Genomic DNA, 23,526 nt, shown 5'->3' on the forward strand with positions numbered 1-23,526 from the left:
GTTTGCTGTAGCAGTTCTTTACATTGTTGTTTGAATATTCGACAGGAAGCTTGGCCTTCTTTGTGGATCTATTTCCCCCCAAGGATCTTTGGTAGTGTCTACTCACCTGCCTTGCTCTCCGTCTTAAGGACTACAGGGCGGACTCTAGGGATTTTTAAATCATTTTGACTTCCTAACAAAATTTGGAATCGCCTTGTCTTGCGCTGTCTGCAACGTTCGCAACAATTCGTCCGCTTAGGCGTCAACATAAAATCCGCTTTCTTGTGGTGATTGTCATCTTTAATTCTGCCTTGAAAAGTTCCCAATTCGCCTTGCGTACACCGTATAATCACTCGGGCTAGATGTTAGCGTCTAAGCCATTATGTGCGTTTGTAATTGTGAAGTAAATGAGACTACGGTCACTTGTAAGTCCATCACAGACCTTCCAGTTGGCAATGTGGACTCTGACTTTCGAGTTTGTGAGGCTGATATCTACATTTGTTGCCACACCTGTGCGATTTTGGAAAGTGGGTGAGTTGAGAGGCCTATTCATGACATGAAGGCCACGTTCTTGTACAGCATCGTGAAGGCAGAGTCCTCTTTCATCCGTGATTCTATTATGTTGATTTCGCGTTTGCATCGAATACGAAAATGTCTCTGTCGTGTCGAACCAGTACTGCTGCTGTTCTTAAATTTTTTATGAGAGGGTGTATCTCATGACTGTATTGAAAATATTGATTAGTTACAAAATTTTTCCCCAAGGCAGTCATTATTTCTACTGTCACCGCGTGTTCGTCACAAGTTAAAAATCTTTGTCACTGTTATTTCTTTATGTGGTACGACAACTGCGGCCATTGGATGCTGATGTTACGATCTGTGCTGCAAGTGGCATGTGGTGTAACGCCTCGTTTCTGGAATATGGCTCTTGTATACCTCGTATGTGTAGATTCAACTCTTCAAAGTTTCCCTAGTTCTTACATCACCATTTATCTGGGCGATTTTAATCATTTGTCTCTGTTTCATTGCCGTTGGGGAGCGATTTGACTGTAAGTGAAATCTACGGGAACCTAGTGAGCACTTAGCTATGGTGCCAGACTTACCTGTTATCATATACAGCGACCATGTGTCATCACTAGTTGCCTGTACAGATGCTCAATATTAGGTGCGTTCTACCTCCTCTTGAAGACGACGCAAGAAGAGCCTGCACTTTCTTTGTATATGTAGGCAAGCAACTGCTAGCAAACACTATCTGATCAAAAGCACCTGGATACTAATATGTATTTCGAAATTGACCACTAGGTGTCACTAGAGGCGTACCCGCCAGTATATATTTATTTATTTATTTAACCTGACCAGATTAGCGCCATCAGGCCCTCTCTTACATCGGACCAGTGTTCCACACATGCAGCATTTCACACATCAGAGTTACATCATGAACATAGTTTAAATGAGAAAATTAGCTTACTCTAGTGACAATATGAATAAAGAGTAGTGACTAAGACCTAATAAAGTAAATGCAGAAGTATTTTTACAACAGGTGCTATACATACAGATTATGATAAAAGCAATAATAATAACAGTAAAACAAAAAATCAAATAATAATGATAAACATGACTAAGACCTAATAAAGTAAAGGCTGGCAGTATTTTTGCATCAGGTGCTATACATACAGATTATGGTGAAAGCAATAATAAAAACAGTAAAAAAAAATCAAATAATAATAATGACAAACATGAGAAAGATTGGCAATAGTAATGAAGGTTTGTGCAGATGTACATTAATATCTTGGTGTGTAAAGTAGATGTTTACTAGTATAGCGAGTTTTGGGTAAGGGAGATTTAAGGAAGGGGAAAGAGGGAAGTAATAAGGTGAAGTGCACTCATGTACAGAGGAAGGCATTACTGTTGCTTAAGTAGATACGTCATTAACTGTTTTTTGAAGCCGGTCATGTTTTTAAGTTCTCTAACATAACGAGGGAGGTTCATCTACATCTACATTTATACTCCGCAAGCCACCCAACGGTGTGTGGCGGAGGGCACTTTACGTGCCACTGTCATTACCTCCCTTTCCTGTTCCAGTCGCGTATGGTTCGCGGGAAGAACGACTGTCTGAAAGCCTCCGTGCGCGCTCTAATCTCTCTAATTTTGCATTCGTGATCTCCTCGGGAGGTATAAGTAGGGGGAAGCAATTCGATACCTCATCCAGAAACGCACCCTCTCGAAACCTGGACAGCAAGCTACACCGCGATGCAGAGCGCCTCTCTTGCAGAGTCTGCCACTTGAGTTTGCTAAGCATCTCCGTAACGCTATCACGCTTACCAAATAACCCTGTGACGAAACGCGCCGCTCTTCTTTGGATTTTCTCTATCTCCTCCGTCAACCCGGTCTGGTACGGATCCCACACTGATGAGCAATACTCAAGTATAGGTCGAACGAGTGTTTTGTAAGCCACCTCCTTTGTTGATGGACTACATTTTCTAAGGACTCTCCCAATGAATCTCAACCTGGTACCCGCCTTACCAACAATTAATTTTATATGATCATTCCACTTCAAATCGTTCCGCACGCATACTCCCAGATATTTTACAGAGGTAACTGCTACCAGTGTTTGTTCCGCTATCATATAATCATACAATAAAGGATCCTTCTTTCTATGTATTCGCAATACATTACATTTGTCTATGTTAAGGGTCAGTTGCCACTCCCTGCACCAAGTGCCTATCCGCTGCAGATCTTCCTGCATTTCGCCACAATTTTCTAATGGTGCAACTTCTCTGTATACTACAGCATCACCCGCGAAAAGCCGCATGGGACTTCCGCCACTATCTACTAGGTCATTTATATATATTGTGAAAAGCAATGGTCCCATAACACTCCCCTGTGGCACGCCAGAGGTTACTTTAACGTCTGTAGACGTCTCTCCATTGATAACAACATGCTGTGTTCTGTTTGCTAAAAACTCTTCAATCCAGCCACACAGCTGGTCTGATATTCCGTAGGCTCTTACTTTGTTTATCAGGCGACAGTGCGGAACTGTATCGAACGCCTTCCGGAAGTCAAGAAAAATAGCGTCTACCTGGGAGCCTGTATCTAATATTTTCGGGGTCTCATGAACAAATAAAGCGAGTTGAGTCTCACACGATCGCTGTTTCCGGAATCCATGTTGATTCCTACATAATAGATTCTGGGTTTCCAAAAACGACATGATACTCGAGCAAAAAACATGTTCTAAAATTCTACAACAGATCGACGTCAGAGATATAGGTCTATAGTTTTGCGCATCTGCTCGACGACCCTTCTTGAAGACTGGGACTACCTGTGCTCTTTTCCAATCATCTGGAACCTTCCGTTCCTCTAGAGACTTGCGGTACACGGCTGTTAGAAGGGGGGCAAGTTCTTTCGCGTACTCTGTGTAGAATCGAATTGGTATCCCGTCAGGTCCAGTGGGCTTTCCTCTGTTGAGTGATTCCAGTTGCTTTTCTATTCCTTGGACACTTATTTCGATGTCAGCCATTTTTTCGTTTGTGCGAGGATTTAGAGAAGGAACTGCAGTGCGGTCTTCCTCTGTGAAACAGCTTTGGAAAAAGGTGTTTAGTATTTCAGCTTTACGCGTGTCATCCTCTGTTTCAATGCCATCATCATCCCGGAGTGTCTGGATATGCTGTTTCGAGCCACTTACTGATTTAACGTAAGACCAGAACTTCCTAGGATTTTCTGTCAAGTCGGTACATAGAATTTTACTTTCGAATTCACTGAACGCTTCACGCATAGCCCTCCTTACGCTAACTTTGACATCATTTAGCTTCTGTTTGTCTGAGAGGTTTTGGCTGCGTTTAAACTTAGAGTGAAGCTCTCTTTGCTTTCGCAGTAGTTTCCTAACTTTGTTGTTGTACCACGGTGGGTTTTTCCCGTCCCTCACAGTTTTACTCGGCACGTACCTGTCTAAAACGCATTTTACGATTGCCTTGAACTTTTTCCGTAAACACTCAACATTGTCAGTGTCGGAACAGAAATTTTCGTTTTGATCTGTTAGGTAGTCTGAAATCTGCCTTCTATTACTCTTGCTAAACAGATAAACCTTCCTCCCTTTTTTTATATTCCTACTAACTTCCATATTCAGGGATGCTGCAACGGCCTTATGATCACTGATTCCCTGTTCTGTACATACAGAGTCGAAAAGTTCGGGTCTGTTTGTTATCAGTAGGTCCAAGATGTTATCTCCACGAGTCGGTTCTCTGTTTAATTGCTCGAGGTAATTTTCGGATAGTGCACTCAGTATAATGTCACTCAATGCTCTGTCCCTACCACCCGTCCTAAACATCTGAGTGTCCCAGTCTATATCTGGTAAATTGAAATCTCCACCTAAGACTATAACATGCTGAGAAAATTTATGTGAAATGCATTCCAAATTTTCTCTCAGTTGTTCTGCCACTAATGCTGCTGAGTCGGGAGGTCGGTAAAAGGAGCCAATTATTAACCCAGCTCGGTTGTTGAGTGTAACCTCCACCCATAATAATTCACAGGAACTATCCACTTCTACTTCACTACAGGATAAACTACTACTAACAGCGATGAACACTCCACCACCGGTTGCATGAAATCTATCCTTTCTAAACACCGTCTGTACCTTTGTAAAAATTTCGGCAGAATTTATCTCTGGCTTCAACCAGCTTTCTGTACTCTGTTATTCCAGAGTCGGGTTCCCGCTACTGTAAAGGACTTGGAGAAGGTGACTGAGCGATGCAGTGGAACGGAGAGGATTTTATTATAATGGGAACGTGTGTTTCTGTCATGTTGTTCCGACATGAGCGTTAGGGACGAGGAGAGATATGAGGGACAGTGTACATATAAGGAGCAGGGAGTATCCTGTGTCAGTAGAGAAGCAGTAAGAACAAAATGGCTCACTCAGGAGAGCTCAGTGTCTTCGAACATGATCCAGTCATTCGATGTCAACCAGAATAAAAAATCCATCAGAGACATTTCAAGCCTCCTAAAGTTGCCCAAGTCGACTGTTGTTGATGCGATCTTGATGTGGAGATGCGAAGGAACAACACCAACTAAACCGAGATTAGGCAGACCTCGTGTACTGACGGACAGGCCCCATCGAGCATTGCAGACCGTGTTCGTAAATTAGGGGAAGGAATCACTTGAGAGTTCCAAAGAGCTGCTAGTGATTCATCGAGCACAATGACTGTCTGGGTACGATGGTCGAACAGCTCGTCATAAGGCACGCATTTCTGTTCTCAGTACTAAGCGACGCTTAAGGTGGAATAAAGAGTGGCTCCATTGAACAGTGGATAAATGGAAATGAGTGATGTGGATTGATGAACCTCGCTATATCCTGTGCTAACCTGATGTAAGGTTTTGGTTTGGCGAATGCCTGGAGAACTTTACCCGCCATCATGTTTAGTATCATAAGTGAAGTACGGAGGAGGTGGTTTTACGGTGTGAGAGCATCTTGTGTGGTTAGGGTGTGACTTCCTCATTGTACTTAAGAAAACATTAAATGTGGTAGGAAATGAACACACTGTGTACAGTAGAGGAACAGTTCAAAGACAATGATTGCATCAGCGTGACTGTATCCTATTATAAAGGAGTATCTGTTACACAATGTTTTGTGAATATTAACGTTCATGAAATGGACTGGCCTGCCAAGATTACCGACTGAACTCAATGGAAAATATTTGGGACGAATTAGAACGTCGACTTCGCTCCAGACCCTAGCGTCCAACATCGCTGCGCTCTCTGCTTCTGGCTATTGAGGGAGAATGGGCAGCCATTACTCCACACACAGACATCTCACTGAAAGTTGCTACCAGCAGAGTTTTAGTTGTCATAAAGACAAATCGTGGACACATCCTCATAATACGTGTCAGGATGTATTTGATCTGGTAGCATAACGGGGCCGGCCGAAGTGGCCGTGCGGTTAAAGGCGCTGCAGTCTGGAACCGCAAGACCGCTACGGTCGCAGGTTCGAATCCTGCCTCGGGCATGGATGTTTGTGATGTCCTTAGGTTAGTTAGGTTTAACTAGTTCTAAGTTCTAGGGGACTGATGACCTCAGCAGTTGAGTCCCATAGTGCTCAGAGCCATTTGAACCATTTGAAGCATAACGGGTTTCGGAAAACTATACCAAATGTCTGAACGTCCTCGACGATAAGTGAAGAGCTGTTGGGGAAATAAGTAAATGCTTTACACAACGCGGAGCGCAGCCTGAAGCGGTACTTGGCAGTGTTTTCTCTGATTCTGAGCAACAACCAATTCCGGACGCCTTCCCTTTCAAGGCTACATTGCGATGTAGTGCAAGATACTCTTGGACGTCAAAACTCTAGTATTGAGTCATGTTCAGAACGCACCCCTTTAGAAAGAATCTGGACTCAGGTACACATCAATCCTGAACAGCAGTCTGTACAGGACATCACTTTGAATCTATGTTCGTTTGTAAGTTAAGTATCTTTTGATAATTTCGAGTAATTTTATATAAATATTGTGTAAATGTGTCTGAAATGTATATTTTGTCTGTATATTGTTTAATTTCTCATGGCTGCAAAATATTGACAGGAATTACGTATAGAAGACCGAAAAAGCTGACAGAAGCCAAACTGGCGGAAAATCACTTTCGTTTCCAAATAAATCTGGAAACACGTAAGGCACTTCTCACGCTTGCAAGGAACTCCTTGAGCGCGACGCCGCAGAAGGCCAATGATGTTTACGGCATTCGACGCCCCACATATTGTTCACCACGCAACCACAATATTGACTACTAATGGCAACACGGGCGGGACCGGAGGTATCTAATGGTGAGCACAGTATGAGGCTACGGAGCATACATGAACTGCTTAATCGACGAGCAACTCACAGTGCTAGAGGTGTTGACAGAAGCAGAGCAACAGCAATGATAAACAAGGCAAACATTGCATTATGCCTACAGCAACAGTTGCCGAAGTTGACATTTCTTCGGAAAGGAACCCAACGAATTTCGCAGAGAAAGAAATGGCAGATGAAATATCAGCGTTTCTGCAAAGTGAAAAATGGTTCAAATGGCTCTGAGCACTATGGGAATTAACATCTGTGGTCATCAGTCCCCTAGAACTTAGAACTACTTAAACCTAACTAACCTAAGGACATCACACACATCCATGCCCGAGGCAGGATTCGAACCTGCGACCGTAGCAGTCGCGCGGTTCCGGACTGCGCGCCTAGAACCGGTAGACCACCGCGGCCGGCTCTGCAAGGTGAGTCAGTGGAATTGTGGGGTCGTATGTATATGAACAGTACAATGATGACGATACGTGCTTAATAAATGTAGGTGATACTTAAAACAGGTGTCGGGTCATGTAGTTCATAGTCCTTGTTGCACAGGGAGGCACAAATCCCCTCTCCAGTGTAACGTAGTGAACGACAATCGTTGTCCAACTAATGGGTGCTAAACATAATTACGTACATGCAAGATCATCCGCAGCATAGTAAGAAAAATTATCAACAGACTTCGAATAAGTGCTTAGCATTCAAATAACTTCCGGGAATTCAGCCAGGTAACACTTTCAGCGACCGCCGATATTTCGGCGGGAGAACACCCCGCCATTTTCGAGGCAAACTGCAACGGACAGGCGGCGTACATGCAAATTTAAAACCTCGGTTCTCGGACTGAAGCAGGAAAGATAACACACACACTGAATACTAGTGCCACCAGAGATGACCAAAGTCAGAGCTATCGACAGTGAGACTTCGAATTCGCAGGTGAGGTAGCATTGATTCTGTCCCTCTGTTTTTTGACAAGAGAGAGAGCCGGATTCCAAACAGAGTTTAAACAGAAACCTCCATCCCTGTTAACGAGGTTGCTCGCAAATTTAATCTCAACTGCCTCCCTAATAACACTCTCCCAATAGCTGGACGTGCATGCCAATATCTCGGTGTTATTATATAACATGGGGTGACCAGTATCCAAGCAATGTTCGGCAATAGCAGATCTACTTGGCTGCTGCAATCGTGTGTGCCGTTTATGCTCAGTATATCGGTCCTCCACGGTCCTGATGGTTTGACCAATATATGCCACGCCGCAGCTATAAGGAATACGATGCTGTGCACTCCACCGCTCCATATCACTGTCACACTCGAAATGGCAGCTCATTAGTACACAATTGCGGCAAGAGCTGGCGCGCATTTCTGCAGTACGTCATTGTACTACGCAAGTCAAATTACGCTATGGACGCTGCCGCACCGTACATATATTTGTAAAAGAAGACAACGCAATGAATTTTAAATAACAAACCCCTTCAAAATTTGTGAGTGGCCAATAACCGACCAACACGTCAATGACAATTGCAAATACAGGACAAACTTTTCGGATAGGGAGTTTTGCACACTGACAAGCCGGGTGTTATTTTCAGAACAAATTATTAACACCAAACAAAGTAATCTTGACCTGGCAGAATTTTTTTGAGAATAATGACAATTTAACTGACCCCAAAAAGTTCAGTATTAAACGCAGAAACAATAATAAAATTCATTGATCAATATCCAAAATAAGAGACTTAGCTGTATCACAGAGAGGAAGCTGTTCTTCTTGCACCTTTCGAATTTACAGACTTGGCCAAGCGACGCTGGAAACTACACCTTAAACGTGGCCGGGACAATGATACATAGAACATCAACAGGTTTAATCACGCGCATGCCCGCCCAACTAGGATCCGGGATGTAACGATTTTAGTGCGGCCTATCTAACCTAAGGACATAACACACATCCATGCCCGAGGCAGGATTCGAACCTGCGACCACCTTTACAAATAACTGTTTAGGTGTGACCCGATACATCAGTTGTTTTGCAGTTCCACTGATTAATAACCAAAGAAGTTGCCCGTGTACTTGCTGACGGGTTCTCTTCAACCTGACACAGTACGGCCTCTTCCAGTTCGGGTGTGCGGCGTCTCTTGGAACATTACAGTCACGCCTGCTGACGGTGAAGGTACCCTTTCTCAAAGACGTGGCGTAATTGTGACGGAAAGGTTACGCGATGGAGTCAGATGTTGTGAAGAACGAACTTGATAAAGGCGACGGGCAGCTCTTCCATTAACGTGAACTTCGCCATTCAGAAGGACAATGTCGTCGTATTCTGCGAACGTGTACTCAACCATGTTGTCTAACACCCACAGACCGACAAGTGAATGAGGCTCGACCCAGGCCAGAGAGGTAGGATAGACGTCAAATGGCATCAGCCGATCCGACTTAGTCAACTCTCCCCCCACCATGACTATCCTACTGCATACCTACCTAGCAAAAACATCGTTTCAAACGGACTGTAGCACGGAAGTGGCATGTCTAGGGATATGGGTTCCTATTCAAAATATTATGTACCCACTCCTGTCTACAAGTCCTTATAGGTTGTAATGGGAGCATCCTGTATTATGTTACTTTTCTTACCTTCGTATTGCGCAACTAGGACCATACAACAACATCAACTGCTCACCTTAAAATGCTAAGCATGAATTTGAACTTCATAGATCTTGAGAAAACACGTGCTGCTGTCGGGGAAACAGCTAATAACTTATATTAGAACTATTGTGAACCTTTACAAGTTGGCAGAATGTGTCATCAAAATGGGGAAAGAAATTTCTAGGAAGGTATTTAGAGTAATTGATGGTTCAAATGGCTCTGAGCACTATGGGACTTAACATCTGGGGTCATCAGTCCCATAGAACTTAGAACTACTTAAACCTAACCAACCTAAGGACATCACACACATCCATGCCCAAGGCAGGATTCGAACCTGCGACCGTAGCGGTCGCGGGGTTCCAGACTGAAGCGCCTAGAACCGCTCGGCCACACTGGCCGGCAGAGTAATTGAAAGCCTGGAACAAAGATGCTGCCTAACTTCCTCACTGTTTAAGATGTATGTGCAGAAGGCGCTGGATGTGTGATATAGAAAGTGAATCGGCATGGGAACGGAAGTAGGGAACCTGTGTATGACAATTTTCTATACTGTTAATCAGGTCGTCGCAGCAAACGATGAAGATCTTACACGCTTAGGAAATTGTTGAAGGAATATAAAAAAGTGGGGGTTTGAAAATTAATTTTGAGAAAATGGAATAGCTACGTTGAAGAGACAAAGGAAGTAAAAAGCATACCGGGGGACATCAAATTAAAGTGTGTGAACAGTTTAAATAAGCGGGTAGTATCCTACCACGTGGTGAAGACGGGGATCCCCAACGAAGGAACAGGCAAAAGGGGGATTACACAAATCCACTGTCGAACTAATAAAAATTTATGGAAGTGAATGTTAGTAACTCACAGAAAGAAAGAGAAATAGACCACTTGAGAAGAGTATGTAGAATTTCGCGGATTGATTGCGTATAAGGTGAGGAAATAAGAGAAAAGACGCAGACCCATTGTAGTATTGCGGACAGAATAGAAGAAAGACAGCTAGGATGGTTAGGAATGTCAAGAAATGAAATAAGACAGATGGCCAAAGAGAGGACTTTCATCGCAGCCTACTAAGAGCAGAAAAGAGGAAGACTGCGGAAATGGCGGCTAAGGGGTAGCCAAGAAGCGATGGAGAAAAGAGGAATAGAAGAGGCTGAGGAACAAGGTGAGATCGAAGCGTTTGGCGACAGAGATGCGTTGCCAGCTGTAGGGCCCTCGCGACAAGAAGACATTGCGTTTTCGTATTTTCCCAGTACTATTCATCTTGTCCTCTTATCGTCTTTTCCTTTACTCCGTCCATGTTGTTCCTGATTTCTTCCTTCTTTAGGTCTAGAAAAGCGTTCTAATTTGTTTCTTTATTCATAAAATATTTTCTTTCTCGTATTTGCGATTACACTGTTTTACACTTTGCTGTATTATTATGTGGTGAGATACAGCGAGGATTTGTCGCGCTGTCCACAGAAAGGCACGGTGCACGGCGTACTGCTGGCTCTGAAGCACATGGGGAAGGCAGCAGGCGGAGATCCCGGGCTGGTGGTCAACCTGTCGTCCATCGCGGGGCTGCACCCCACCCCTCACGTGCCCATCTACTGCGCCACCAAGCACGCTGTGGCCGGGCTATCTCGCTCCTACGGGGTAAGCACCTCACTGTGACTTGTAAAGCTAAACGTCAACTAACTCCCAGCTAGCAACTGTTTGTGGGTTCAAGCCTGTGGCAGCGGTTCTGCGTGACGTGCATTCGACGAGTCCTTTCCAGAAATATGTGACACTTGTGTCTACACACAGGTCACACAATACTCGTAGATTATGGAGTAGTGGTTTGTGAGCATGGAACTGCCATCCGATGGCAACCCGACTGTGTTCATCGCGTTCAGATCAGCTGCAAAACGTGCGCTGAATGGTGTGCTCCAAAACACTTGTGCCTGTACCAGCGCTGTACTCTGTCACCAGGTATTCCACAGATCTCCACCTATCCTTCTTTACTGAACGGGCAAGTCGACGCCATCAACATTCTGTGATTGGATGTGGACGTCCAACTCCCTGTCGCCCACTCGTTGTTTCACGGTCCTTCAACGAAACGAGCAGGTTACCAGCCCCGTTATGTCCAGGATGCTCATTTCCAGATGCCATTTCATAACAAATTTCCCATCAGTGTATTTCGACATTGGCAGCCAGTATCTTTGACAGAATGATTCCCGATTTGCATCTGCTCCACTTATATCGACTGCAACATTACCAGATGGTATTCAGTCTCGCAGTGGGAATAATGTTTTGACTATAAGCCTTTTCCTATGGCTCCATCCACGTATGCACTCAACACGTATACTGAGCACAACTCCTCCTCTGCGTCCACCTTTTCATGCCTCTGTCTTTCCACTTCATCCTCCCACCTGTCTATCTATCACATACTACCCACTCTCTCCATCTCTTCATCTCCTCCTCCTGCTCTCTTTGTCCATTTCCTCCACTCCCTCCATCTGATGATATCTTCCACTCACCTCAACAAATGTGTGTGAAATCTTATGGGACTTAACTGCTAAGGTCATCAGTCCATAAGCTTACATATTACTTAAGCTAAATTATCCTAAGGACAAACACACACATCCATGACCGAGGGAGGACTCGAACCTCCTCTGGGACCAGCCGCACAGTCCACTCACCTCCCTCTGACCATATCCTCCTCTTCCTCTATTTTTCCATCTCCACCACTCCTCTTCCTTTTCACCCGCCTCTACATCTTCCATCTGCCTCATGCATCTACCCCTCCACCCCACTCTCTGTCCATTTCCTCTTCCCCCTCGCTCTGTCCATTCCCCCCTCCATCAACCCATCTCAACCTGTCCCCAGCCATTTTTGTCAGCATGTATAGCCTCTGTAACACAGTTCAACAAAGTTAGCTGATGTTAATCCCACAACATGCCTGTCATGAAGGGCAAGCTATTCATCAGAGGCTTGGAAATCACTTATTTATCCTGCATCTACAGGCTACCATGCAAAGCAGATCGACAAAGCAGGCTGATACTTCTCCAAGACAACTTGCCTCTCATGCAGGGCAGCCTCCATGCTGTGGTCAAGAAACCCGTTTCCTGCCTCTGCCACGTAGTCTACCCTGTGAAGCAGGTTGTGGTAGAGTGCTATTGTTCCCACACAACATACCTGCTATGCAGGGGAGCCTATATACCAGTGGCTGGAAAAACACATTTTTGCCCATAAATCTTCTCCTATTGGAGCTAGGAATTTATAAACCATACAATACTAATACTCATAAGACTTGGTGTTTCTATTACAAACTTGGCTGAAACCAATGCAGGGGTTTGGGAGCTAATCCTTTTGTGTAGATATATATTACAATTAATATCAAAGACAAGCACCTGACAGAGTTGGAAAGGGTATCCATTTGGCTGGCTGGTTGAATGATGCAATATTCAGGTTTGGGGGGATTCGGATGTGACAGTGGCCTGATGTTGGATTACATGGAAACCTGAAACAGGCATAATCGTGTATCACTATTAATACCAAAAACTGAAACAGGTCGCCAGTAATAGGAGTAAAAACATTTCGATAAATTTGGGTCAGCTAATGATCCTTTTACAAGATAACTGCAAATTTGTTGTTATGAGTCACCACTGACTATGATATGAAATATTGTTCTAGTTAGCACAAATGAATTGGACTTGCCCAAATTTCACCTGTGGCCTACCTGAAATAGAAACACAATAGCGCTTCAGCATGTCACATGATACAGTTTACTGTACACTTGTACCTTTTAGAGGAAGTGTTCCATACACCAGGTTTAGATGCACTTGTCTCTGCAGTGAGTTACATGAGTTACAAATTTTCTCATGCTGCTTGCATCATCTCATAAATCATGACAAGACTGTGCAATTCGCAGTTACAGTTCTTCAACCATACACTGAGAGTGATGTACACTTTACACTTTGAATGGCCCCAGAAAGAGAAATCCTGAGCGTTGAGGCCTGGAAATCTAGGCTGCCAAGATACAGCACACGCTGGATCTACGTGTTTTGGACTGCACTGGCACATTAGATGTCATCTTACATCAGCAGCAAAATGTGTTGGAGTCCCATAACTCACGTACCATATTTCCTAATCGTGGGTCCTGGGTGAAATGTGAGTCCAGCTAGATGTGAACTCGACTTTACATTTCAAATTCGTTTGTTCTAAGTAGGGCCACCATCTAACAACAGAGGGCCAGACTGGAGCAGACGAATGGCACTACACACAGAGGAGGACCTGAGCACGTAAGGCCCACAGAGCACAGGGCGAAGCAAAACGGCACTCAGAGTTCCCCATCAGCAGATTTTATTTCACAGATTAGTAAATATGTCCACTTTAAAACAAATAGACTTCTCTGTTACTGTTATTTTTATTTCATAATTAAGTTATTTTTTTAGTTCCACAAGGCTTAGTCTTTCGTTACCTGCAAGCCTCAACTCTGTGTTGAAAAAATGTTCCAGTGAACTTGCTTCTTCAAACGAGCTGTTTGAAAGACAATTCAGAACGTCTTTTACGAACCACTACTAACTTCACTGGGGAAGCTTTAGAAGAGTTTAAAAGTCCTGATGTTTTTGTTAGTGTGGTGATATCCAATGACTAGTCCATGTTCCAAGCCACTGAGCTCTCATGATCGACCGGTTCTGCTGTCACTGCACTTCTAGTGACAACACAACTCCTCCCGCCTCCTACACTGGTGGCTCCACCTCTCATGACATCTAGTGGTCAATTCCACTTTATATAGGGGTGTCCGGATACTTTTGATCAACGACTGTGAGACCAGGGCACTTCATGAATATACAAGACCAAAGAGAGCAGACGAAATCAGATCACTTACTGATGTGAAGAACATCCTGTAGAGAACGGCGACTATGAAATGGAAATGGGCCGCCCCAGTTGCCAGAGAAATGACGACCTATGGATAGTGGCAGTGCTGGAATGGAGTCCAAGAGACAGGGGCACACCACGAGGAAGAACCCCAGACCGATGGGACAAAGACCTGCGGAAGATCGCTGCAGTCAACTGGCTATTTAAGGCTGATGGGTGAGGAATCTATAAAGCATTCAAGTAAAGTATTTTCAAGCTATTTGCACACTGAAACATTACCAAGAGATGGTAATAAAACCAAAGTTCTAGTACATAAGAAAGGTTATATTAAAGATATAAAGATTTATCGTCCAGCAGTATCATGTCCGCTCTGTACAAAGTTTTCACTAGAATTTTGAGTACCAGAAAGAGCGCCACACTTGACCTGGTTCAGGCCACAGAGCAAGCTGGGTTTCGTAGACGATTTAATATATTTGACCAGATCCTTACTAAGCACAAAAGAATTAGCAGAACAAATTAATACCATCTATCTCTTTGACTTGTATTTATAAATTCTGAAAAGGCTTTCGATTCGATCAATCACCAGGCTATTTTTGAGGCTTTAACAGAACAAAGAACAGGGCTGTATTAAAAACTTATACATCAGGATTGTTTGTGTGGCCATCCTCCGCAGCAAGCATATAAATATTTGTTTTGTAAATAAAACTGCCTTTTCCTGCTGCTAGTTACTTTATTTATCCCATATGCGTTTCGCCTTCTCCTGTTCTAAGACATCATCAGTGGGATCTATTACTATACAGTTTTGTTAGTTATAGATTATCAAACAGTTCACTTCGCGATTTTTTTGTAAAAAAATAATTTCTTACGATTAATCGTCAGTAATTATTTTTTTACAAAAAAATCGCTAAGTTTGATAATCTATAACTAACAAAACTGTATCGTTATAGATTCCACTGATGACGCCTTACAACAGGAGAAGGCGAAACGCATATGGGATAAATAAAGTAATTAGCAGCAGGAAAAGGCAGTTTTATTTACAAAACAAATAATTATATACGAGGGCCTGTTCAAAATTAATGCCTCCATTTTTTGTTTCAATGTCGTTTCAGGTATCACATGTCATGAATATTACTCGGTTGACTTTCCCGAATCGTTAACTCAATTTGCAACCCTCTGCCGCCAGAGGACTCCGAACTGTAAACATGGTGGGTTGTAACGTAACTATGTCCGTCTGTACACCAGGGCAAAAATGGCGGTCATACTGCACACCAAAGGGGCAAGATCACGTCCGCAGTCCCGTGATGCCCGTCAAGAATTGTTGAATCGCACAGGATGTGACAACAGTGTCAAAGGTTGTCAAGAATGTCTTCTTGTTGCTCATCGCGTTGTGAACTCTCGTTTTCGACCACTAAACGTGTGCGAATTAACGTCCCAAGGAAACGGGTGGTTCCATTGACTCCATTTACTGTACTCCCTGAGGCCAATTCGTTTGGATTCTGAGCGGTGGTGTGTCTGAAATGTTTTCCTCGCCGACCCATATGAAAAACGCATGTTTTCAACGCTGAAAGTCGCGGTTCTGACCTCCACTGCGGAGATGTCAGAAGAATGGGTGAAATGTGCGTATGAGGACCTGTGATGACCTTTCCATTGTGTGACACGTACATGGTGACGTTGGGAAGAATAGTGGTGAAATCTGGTGCCAATGTGACGTCATTAATCCACTTTACACGTGACTGAACTTCTGAGCTGAGGCCTTTCTTTCGCAAGTGACGACACTTTGCTGCTTTTAGTGTCGTCGATCCCAAGGTTGCCGTTGCAGAGTGCCACATCTTTGCTCCATTGTAGAGGAAGGTTCTATGCACCTTTGAGCCAAATTTCGAATTTGTGCGTCGAAATGAGAGACAGTTAGGAGGTTTCGAAAAAGTAATTCTTTAATGCTGTTGCGCAGTGTAGTTTTAAGAGAAATATAGATGCACTTAAGTATAACATCCCCAATAAATCTGCCACGGCTACAGACAACGAAACAGGACATGCTTTTGACAACACAGGTAATAATCTGATAATAATTCACAGACTAAACAAATGCCAAAAACTCAACCTCTATGAAGAACTTGAAATTTTTATTGACAATACAAAACATGGGTAGAACACACCCAATGACAAAGCTGAGGTAGTGAGAATGAATTTCTTTACGAGTTTCTCAAATGAAATACACTGTGCACCATAACTTTCGCTACTCTCTAGTTTTGAATGGTCTAGATCGTAAAACAATTCCCAAACCACCAAACTGAAATATAACGAATAAATGTGCTGAAATTGGGTTTGTAAGTTTTTTATTTTTCATATTTTTATTTCTTGTAATAATAATATTCGTAACAAAAACGGTTGTAAATAATCAAGCAATTATATTTTTGTTACCTCTATCTTTGATTCGCAATATAAGCTAGTAATGAATGCTCTCTGACTTACAAGATATTGTTTCTCTACGTCTATACAATATTTGTATTCTTTACACGTTATTAGGTAGTGTTTGTGTGGTATTTAAAAATGAAAAAGAATATTTATGAAGAACCACAGGGCTAGTTTTGATATGGAATATGCTGTAAATAGCTTTATTATTGTTTAAAATATGTAATCCTAGTGCCATATTTCACCTTATTTGTGGCAAATGAAACTCAGAACAAACAAATCACTACATCCGGAAGACAAAAACTAATGTAATCCACTGATATATCTCAAAATGAGGGTGTAAGCCCTCGAAACGCGTCGTGGGGGTATATAAAAAGTAACTGACAAAGTTAATTGTGTTTACTTATCTTTTATTGTCATGTATAGTTTGTTAACCACAGTGCAACAAGGACGACTTAAGAAAGCATGACTTCTTAAGCACCTCCGTCTAATAATTAGAATAACTTTATCTTCGCGACCCTTAGCGAGTGTACTAACATAATCCTAAATTTCTCACTTAAAGCTGAATCTTTGTAAGCAGGTTTTCGCGGAACTGTTTGCTTCTATCTTCAACCGTTTGCCATTTCAGGTTTTCAGGCTTCTCCATGATATACTCCCGTGCGTCAAAGAACCTATGAGCATTCGTTATCCCCTTATTTGATATCTTCAATATGCCCTGTTAATCTTTATTTGGTAATGCTATCGGACACTTGAACAGCACTCTAGCATGAACAGGTTCAGTGATTTGTAAGCATCGCTAAGGCAGAGCTGCAACGTGACTGTGCGTGGAACTGCATCCCAAACAATTATTCAACATTTTTCGACTTTTACACCAATTGAGAGCAGACTAAGAGAGACTGCAAAGTAGGATAATATATTTTCCACCCAGAACTTTCCAAAATCATAACGTGTTCGCACAGCATAGTGTACGCTGTTGAGCTTGTTAAATTTCCCTGCATAGCAGTAGTGAGTGGAAATCAGAAATCTACTGTACGTATTTTATGTATTCTTAACACTGAACCAATTACCCTGCTATTCTGTCCAGTATTACGAGCTGTCCAAACTGGACTCCAGATATTCACTCTCGGTTCAAACGCTTGTCTCTGAAGAGGCACTTGGGAGACGAGCCGCCCACTAGCAGCTGCAATTTGGCACGAGCGTTGAGCACGTGCCAAGCTGACGTTTTGGCCGTTGTCCGTGAGCAGCAGCTACATGTGTGCCATCTGCAGGAAGTTCGGGCCATATCAGCGGGCGCCTAGCCACAAAGAGAATGCTATGTACGAGGGGCATTGCATAAGTAACCCAACACATTTTTCTTCTCTGCCAGTTCAGGTTAAAAAAAACGCGGAATTTGTTGTTGGACATCGTAGAATATTCTCGCTTCAGCCCCTATAGTTTCGTGAAGTTTCGATAGCTGGCGGCTCTACACGTAGCCTTCAAAACTACGTCTGTTCGGTGGTGCGTTCCAAGCTGTCACTGAGTTTTTTGGTGGGAAAACCAGAGCACTGCAGATATTTGTAGGCGCTTGCAGAATGTCTAAGGAGAGCTGGCAGTGAACGAAAGCACGGTGAGCCGTTGGGTGGGACGTCTGCCATCGCATTAAAGTCGCGAAAACCTGTTCGATTCCCGTGTGCCAGCCGGCCGCAAGTAACTGTGACTGCTGCAACATTGGAACGTGCGGACACTCTCTTTAGAGGTGATCGACGGATCACAATCGAACACCTCGCTGCACAACTATACATCTCTTGTCGTAGAGTTGACACACTCGTCCGCCGGTTGGGATACTCAAAGGTTTGTGCCTGCCGGTTCCTCGTCGTCTAACAGACCATAAAGAGCAACGAAGGGGCATCTGCGAGGAATTGCTTGCACGTTACGAGGCTCATCGTGGAAATTTTTTGTCCAACATCGTCACAGGCTATGAAACACGGCCTCACCACTTCGAATCGAAACAAAACAGCAATTCTCCACCGAAGAAAAACTTCAAAGTGACACCCTCGGCCGGTAAAGTCGCGCGACTATCTTGTGTGCCTCTGAAGGAGTTATTCTGTTCGATGCCCTCCCTCATGGTGTCACGATCAACTCTCAAGTATACTGGGCTACCCTCAGCAAACTGTAGAAACGACCTGAGCATGTTAGTCGCCACAATAATGCACACGAACTTCTCCTTCTCCACGGCCTTGCAAGGTTTCACACAAGTCTGTGCAACCGAGAGGAGCTCACAAAACGCCAGTGGACTGTTCTTCCTCATCCACTCTACAGCCCCGGTGTCGCACCTTGCGACTTTCATCTATTTAGTCCAATGAAGAATGCACTCTGCGGGAAGCAGTACGTGCGTGACGTTGAGGTCATTGATAAAGCAAGATGTTGGCTTCGACGTCGACCAGTAGAGTGGTTCCTTGCCAGTATAAAGGCCATCCCAGTATGGTTGCGTAAGGCCGTCGCATTAAACGGAGATTATGTTGAAAAATAGAGTTTTGTAGCTAAATGAGCGGTAAATAATATGGTGTACTGGAATCCCTCTTAAAACCATCCTGCCTCAAAAAAAAAAAAAAAAGTGTTGAATTACTTATTCAACGCCCTTCATACAACACTACGACTTATCTTAGAAAACAGATTAAGGAAAGGCAACCCTATGTGTCTAGTATTTGTAGACTTAGAGAAAGCTTTTGACAATGTTGACTGGAATACTCTCTTTCAAATTCTGAAAGTGGCATGGGTAAAATACAGGGAGCGAAAGGCTATTTAAAATTTGTACAGAAACCAGATGGCAGTTATAAGGGTCGACGGGCATGAAAGGGAAGCAGTGGTTGGGAAAGGAGTGAGACAGCGTTGTAGCCTATCACCGATGTTATTAAATCTGTATATCGACCAAGCAGTAAAGGAAACAAAAGAAAAATTCGGAGTAGGAATCCATGCAGAAAAAATAAAACTTTGAGGTTCGCCGATGACATTGTAATTCTGTCAGAGACAACAAAGGACCAGTCCATCCCGGTTGGTGAGTGGTCAGCGCGACAGAATGTCAATCCTAACGACCCGCTCAGGAACTGGGTGTTGTGTTTTGTTCTAATCATCAGCATTTCATCCCCATTGACACGCAAGTCGCCGAAGTGGCGTCAAATCGAAAGACTTGCACGCGGCGAAGGGTCTACCCGACGGAGGCCCTAGTCACACGACATTTACTTTTTTTTTTTTTTTAGCTAAGGACCTAGAAAAGCAGCTGAACGGAATGCACAGTGTCTTGAAAGGAGGATATAAGATGAACATCAACAAAAGCGAAACGAGGATAATGGAATGTAATCGAATTAAATCGGGTGATGCTGAGGGTATTAGATTAGGAAATGAGACACTTAAAGTAGTAAAGGAGTTTGGTATTTGGGGAGCAAAATAACTCATGATGGTCGAAGTAGAGAGAATATAAAATGTAGACTGGCAATGGCAAGGAAAGCGTTTCTGAAGAAGAGAAATTTGTTAACATCGAGTATTGATTTAAGTGTAAGGAAGTCGTTTCTGAAAGTATTTGTATGGAGTGTAGCCATGTATGGAAGTGAAACGTGGACGATAAATAGTTTAGACAAGAAGAGAATAGAAGCTTTTGAAATGTGGTGCTACGGAAGAATGCTGAATATTAGATGGGTAGATCACATAACTAATGCGAAAGTACTGAAAAGAATTGGGGAAAAGAGATATTTGTGGCACAACTGGACTAGGAGAAGGGATCAGTTGGTAGGACATATTCTGATGCATCAAGGGATCACCAATTTAGTATTGGAGGGCAGCGTGGAGGGTAAAAATCGTAGAGGGAGACCAAGAGATGAATACACTAAGCAGATTCAGAAGGATGTAGGTTGCAGTAGGTACTGGGAGATGAAGAAGCTTACACAGGGTGGAGTAGCATGGAGAGCTGCATCAAACCAGTCTCTGGACTGAAGAGCACAACAACAACAACAACAACATACAACACTGCACACACTGGCCACAATTCCTGATTTTGGCTTTATTCACCGACGTCGCATTCTGAGAAAGTGTGTAAACTCGCTCTACTCTCACATCTGGGTAGACGAAATCTGTTATGTACGAGCTGAGAAGAGAAACCAGAGTACACAATTAGCATAAGTAAAGCACAGACGCTTTATTAATTAAGGAACAACTTATCGTTCATTACTCTCCCCAGCTGTGCATTCACTATAACGCGTGGTTGTTTGATACTTGGTGACCGAATTGTTGCAAGTACACAGGGTGTTACAAAAAGGTACGGCCAAACTTTCAGGAAACATTCCTCACACACAAATAGAGAAACGATGTAATGTGGACATGTGTCCGGAAACGCTTACTTTCCATGTTAGAGCTCATTTTAGTACAGTATGTACTGTACTTCCTCGATTCACCGCCAGTTGGCCCAATTGAAGGAAAGTAATGTTGATTTCGGTGCTTGTGTTGACATGCGACTCATTGCTCTACAGTACTAGCATCAAGCACATCAGTACGTAGCATCAACAGGTTAGTGTTCATCACGAACGTGGTTTTGCAGTCAGTGCAATGTTTACAAATGCGGAGTTGGCAGATGCCCATTTGATGTATGGATTAGCACGGGGCAATAGCCGTGGCGCGGTACGTTTATATCGAGACAGATTTCCAGAACGAAGGTGTCCCGACAGGAAGACGTTCGAAGCAATTGATCGGCGTCTTAGGGAGCACGGAACATTCCAGCCTATGACTCGCGACTGGAGAAGACCTAGAACGACGAGGACACCTGCAATGGACGAGGCAATTCTTCGTGCAGTTGACGATAACCCTAATGTCAGCGTCAGAGAAGTTGCTGCTGTACAAGGTAACGTTGACCACGTCACTGTATGGAGAGTGCTACGGGAGAACCAGTTGTTTCCGTACCATGTACAGCGTGTGCAGGCACTATCAGCAGCTGATTGGCCTCCACGGGCACACTTCTGCGAATGGTTCATCCAACAATGTGTCAATCCTCATTTCAGTGCAAATGTTCTCTTTGCAGATGAGGCTTCATTCCAACGTGATCAAGTTGTAAATTTTCACAATCAACATGTGTGGGCTGACGAGAATCCACACAGATTTTCTGTGAACGTTTGGGCAGGCATTGTTGGTGATGTCTTGATTGGGCCCCATGTTCTTCCACCTGCGCTCAATGGAGCACGTTATCATGATTTCATACGGGATACTCTACCTGTGCTGCTAGAATATGTGCCTTTACAAGTACGACACAACATGTGGTTCATGCACGATGGAGCTTCTGCACATTTCAGTCGAAGTGTTCGTACGCTTCTCAACAACAGATTCGGTGACCGGTGGATTGGTAGAGGCGGACCAATTCCATGGCCTCTGCGCTCCTGACCTCAACCCTCTTGACGTTCATTTATGGGGGCATTTGAAAGCTCTTGTCTACGCAACCCCGGTACTAAATCTAGAGGCTCTTCGTGCTCGTATTGTGGACGGCTGTGATACAATACGCCATTCTCCAGGGCTGCATCAGCGCATCAGGGATCCCATACTACGGAGGGTTGATGCATGTATCCTCGCTAACGGAGGTCATTTCGAACATTTCCTGTAACAAAGCGTTTGAAGTCACGCTGGTACGTTCTGTTGCTGTGTGTTTCCATTTCATGATTAATGTGATTTGAAGAGAAGTCATAAAATGAGCTCTAACATGGAAAGTAAGCGTTTCCAGACACATGTCCACATAAGATATTTTCTTTCTTTGTGTGTGAGGAATGTTTCCTGAAAGTTTGGCCGTACCTTTTTGTAACGCCCTGTATAGGGGCCAACGAACAACCGTGCTGCGAAGTAACGGTGGTCTGACAAGTCCGTGTTATTGCTTCAGATGAGTAGGTACGTTTCAGCTAGGACAGTCTGTGATGAGGTCACTGGGTCATGTCTCAAGTCAACCAGACTAACAAGACAGAACTACTTCTTTTTCAGAAGCGTTATTCCTACCATATGTGATGAGATGCCACTGGTTATTCGGCAGGTAATGTGGCTGCAAAATGATCGACCTCCAACTGTCTTGATACGATTGTACGGAACCGCATATTGACGGAGTGGTTGTGGGGGGAGGGGGGAGGGGGAGAGGGGGCGTGACACCTATTCCACGACCACCACGGTTATCAGATTCTACACCTCTTAGCTGTCTTCTGTGGGGACGATGACATCAGAGCAAGAACTTATTGAAAGGACTATTTCGCTGCGTTCCTTACACTTTACAAACAGTGGTCATCAGCAGCTGCAGAATGAATTTTCACTCTGCAAGGGAGAGACGCAATGGCTGAACTAAAATTATGAGAATTGGTCGCAAGCCGTGCTTCAGTAGCTCAGTCGGCAGAGCAGTTGCCTGCGAAAGCCAATGATTGTGGGTTGGATTTAAGTCCTGGCACACAGATTTAATCTGCCAGGAAGTTTCTTGGTGGGTAGTTGTTCCACTTTGCGACAGACCTAGGCATTGTATTTCGCCCCTCCCCGAGTCTTGTGCTTCCTCTTTAGTTCCACGTAGCCATTGCTTTCATTCCTGACACTGTCAGTTAGTTGGCATTTTTTTCTTCCTCTCTCTCTCTCTCTCTCTCTCTCTCTCTCTCACTTTACCAACCCTTCAATTTCTTATTTCTTGCTGTAGTAAGAATTGGCGCGACAGTATGACGTCTACCCAATTGCTCTTTCTTTTCCTCTTGGAATCAAGTTCATGGTATAAATTTAGAGCCTATGATCAGATGTAAATGTACTGCAGATTGTTTTGCACTCGTTGAGTTACTTAGCAATACGTGGAATGGACACTAGTCACCGTTTTCCAATGATGACATCGCACGATGCAAACTGTTAC

The 23,526-nt window shown here is 43.7% G+C and overlaps 1 protein-coding gene across 1 annotated transcript in view; it reads left to right on the forward strand.

Annotated features, from left to right (window-relative positions):
- The window catches only part of LOC126456461 (15-hydroxyprostaglandin dehydrogenase [NAD(+)]-like), a 49,972-nt gene that overhangs the window by 15,165 nt on the left and 11,281 nt on the right, over nucleotides 1-23,526 (forward strand). Inside the window, exon 4 of the mRNA XM_050092210.1 lies at nucleotides 10,860-11,033. Within this exon, the coding sequence (XP_049948167.1) occupies nucleotides 10,860-11,033 (174 nt within the window). The remainder of the gene's footprint in view (nucleotides 1-10,859; nucleotides 11,034-23,526) is intronic.

The sequence above is a fragment of the Schistocerca serialis genome, chromosome 2, assembly GCF_023864345.2.
Source record: "Schistocerca serialis cubense isolate TAMUIC-IGC-003099 chromosome 2, iqSchSeri2.2, whole genome shotgun sequence".
Lineage (NCBI taxonomy): Eukaryota > Metazoa > Arthropoda > Insecta > Orthoptera > Acrididae > Schistocerca > Schistocerca serialis.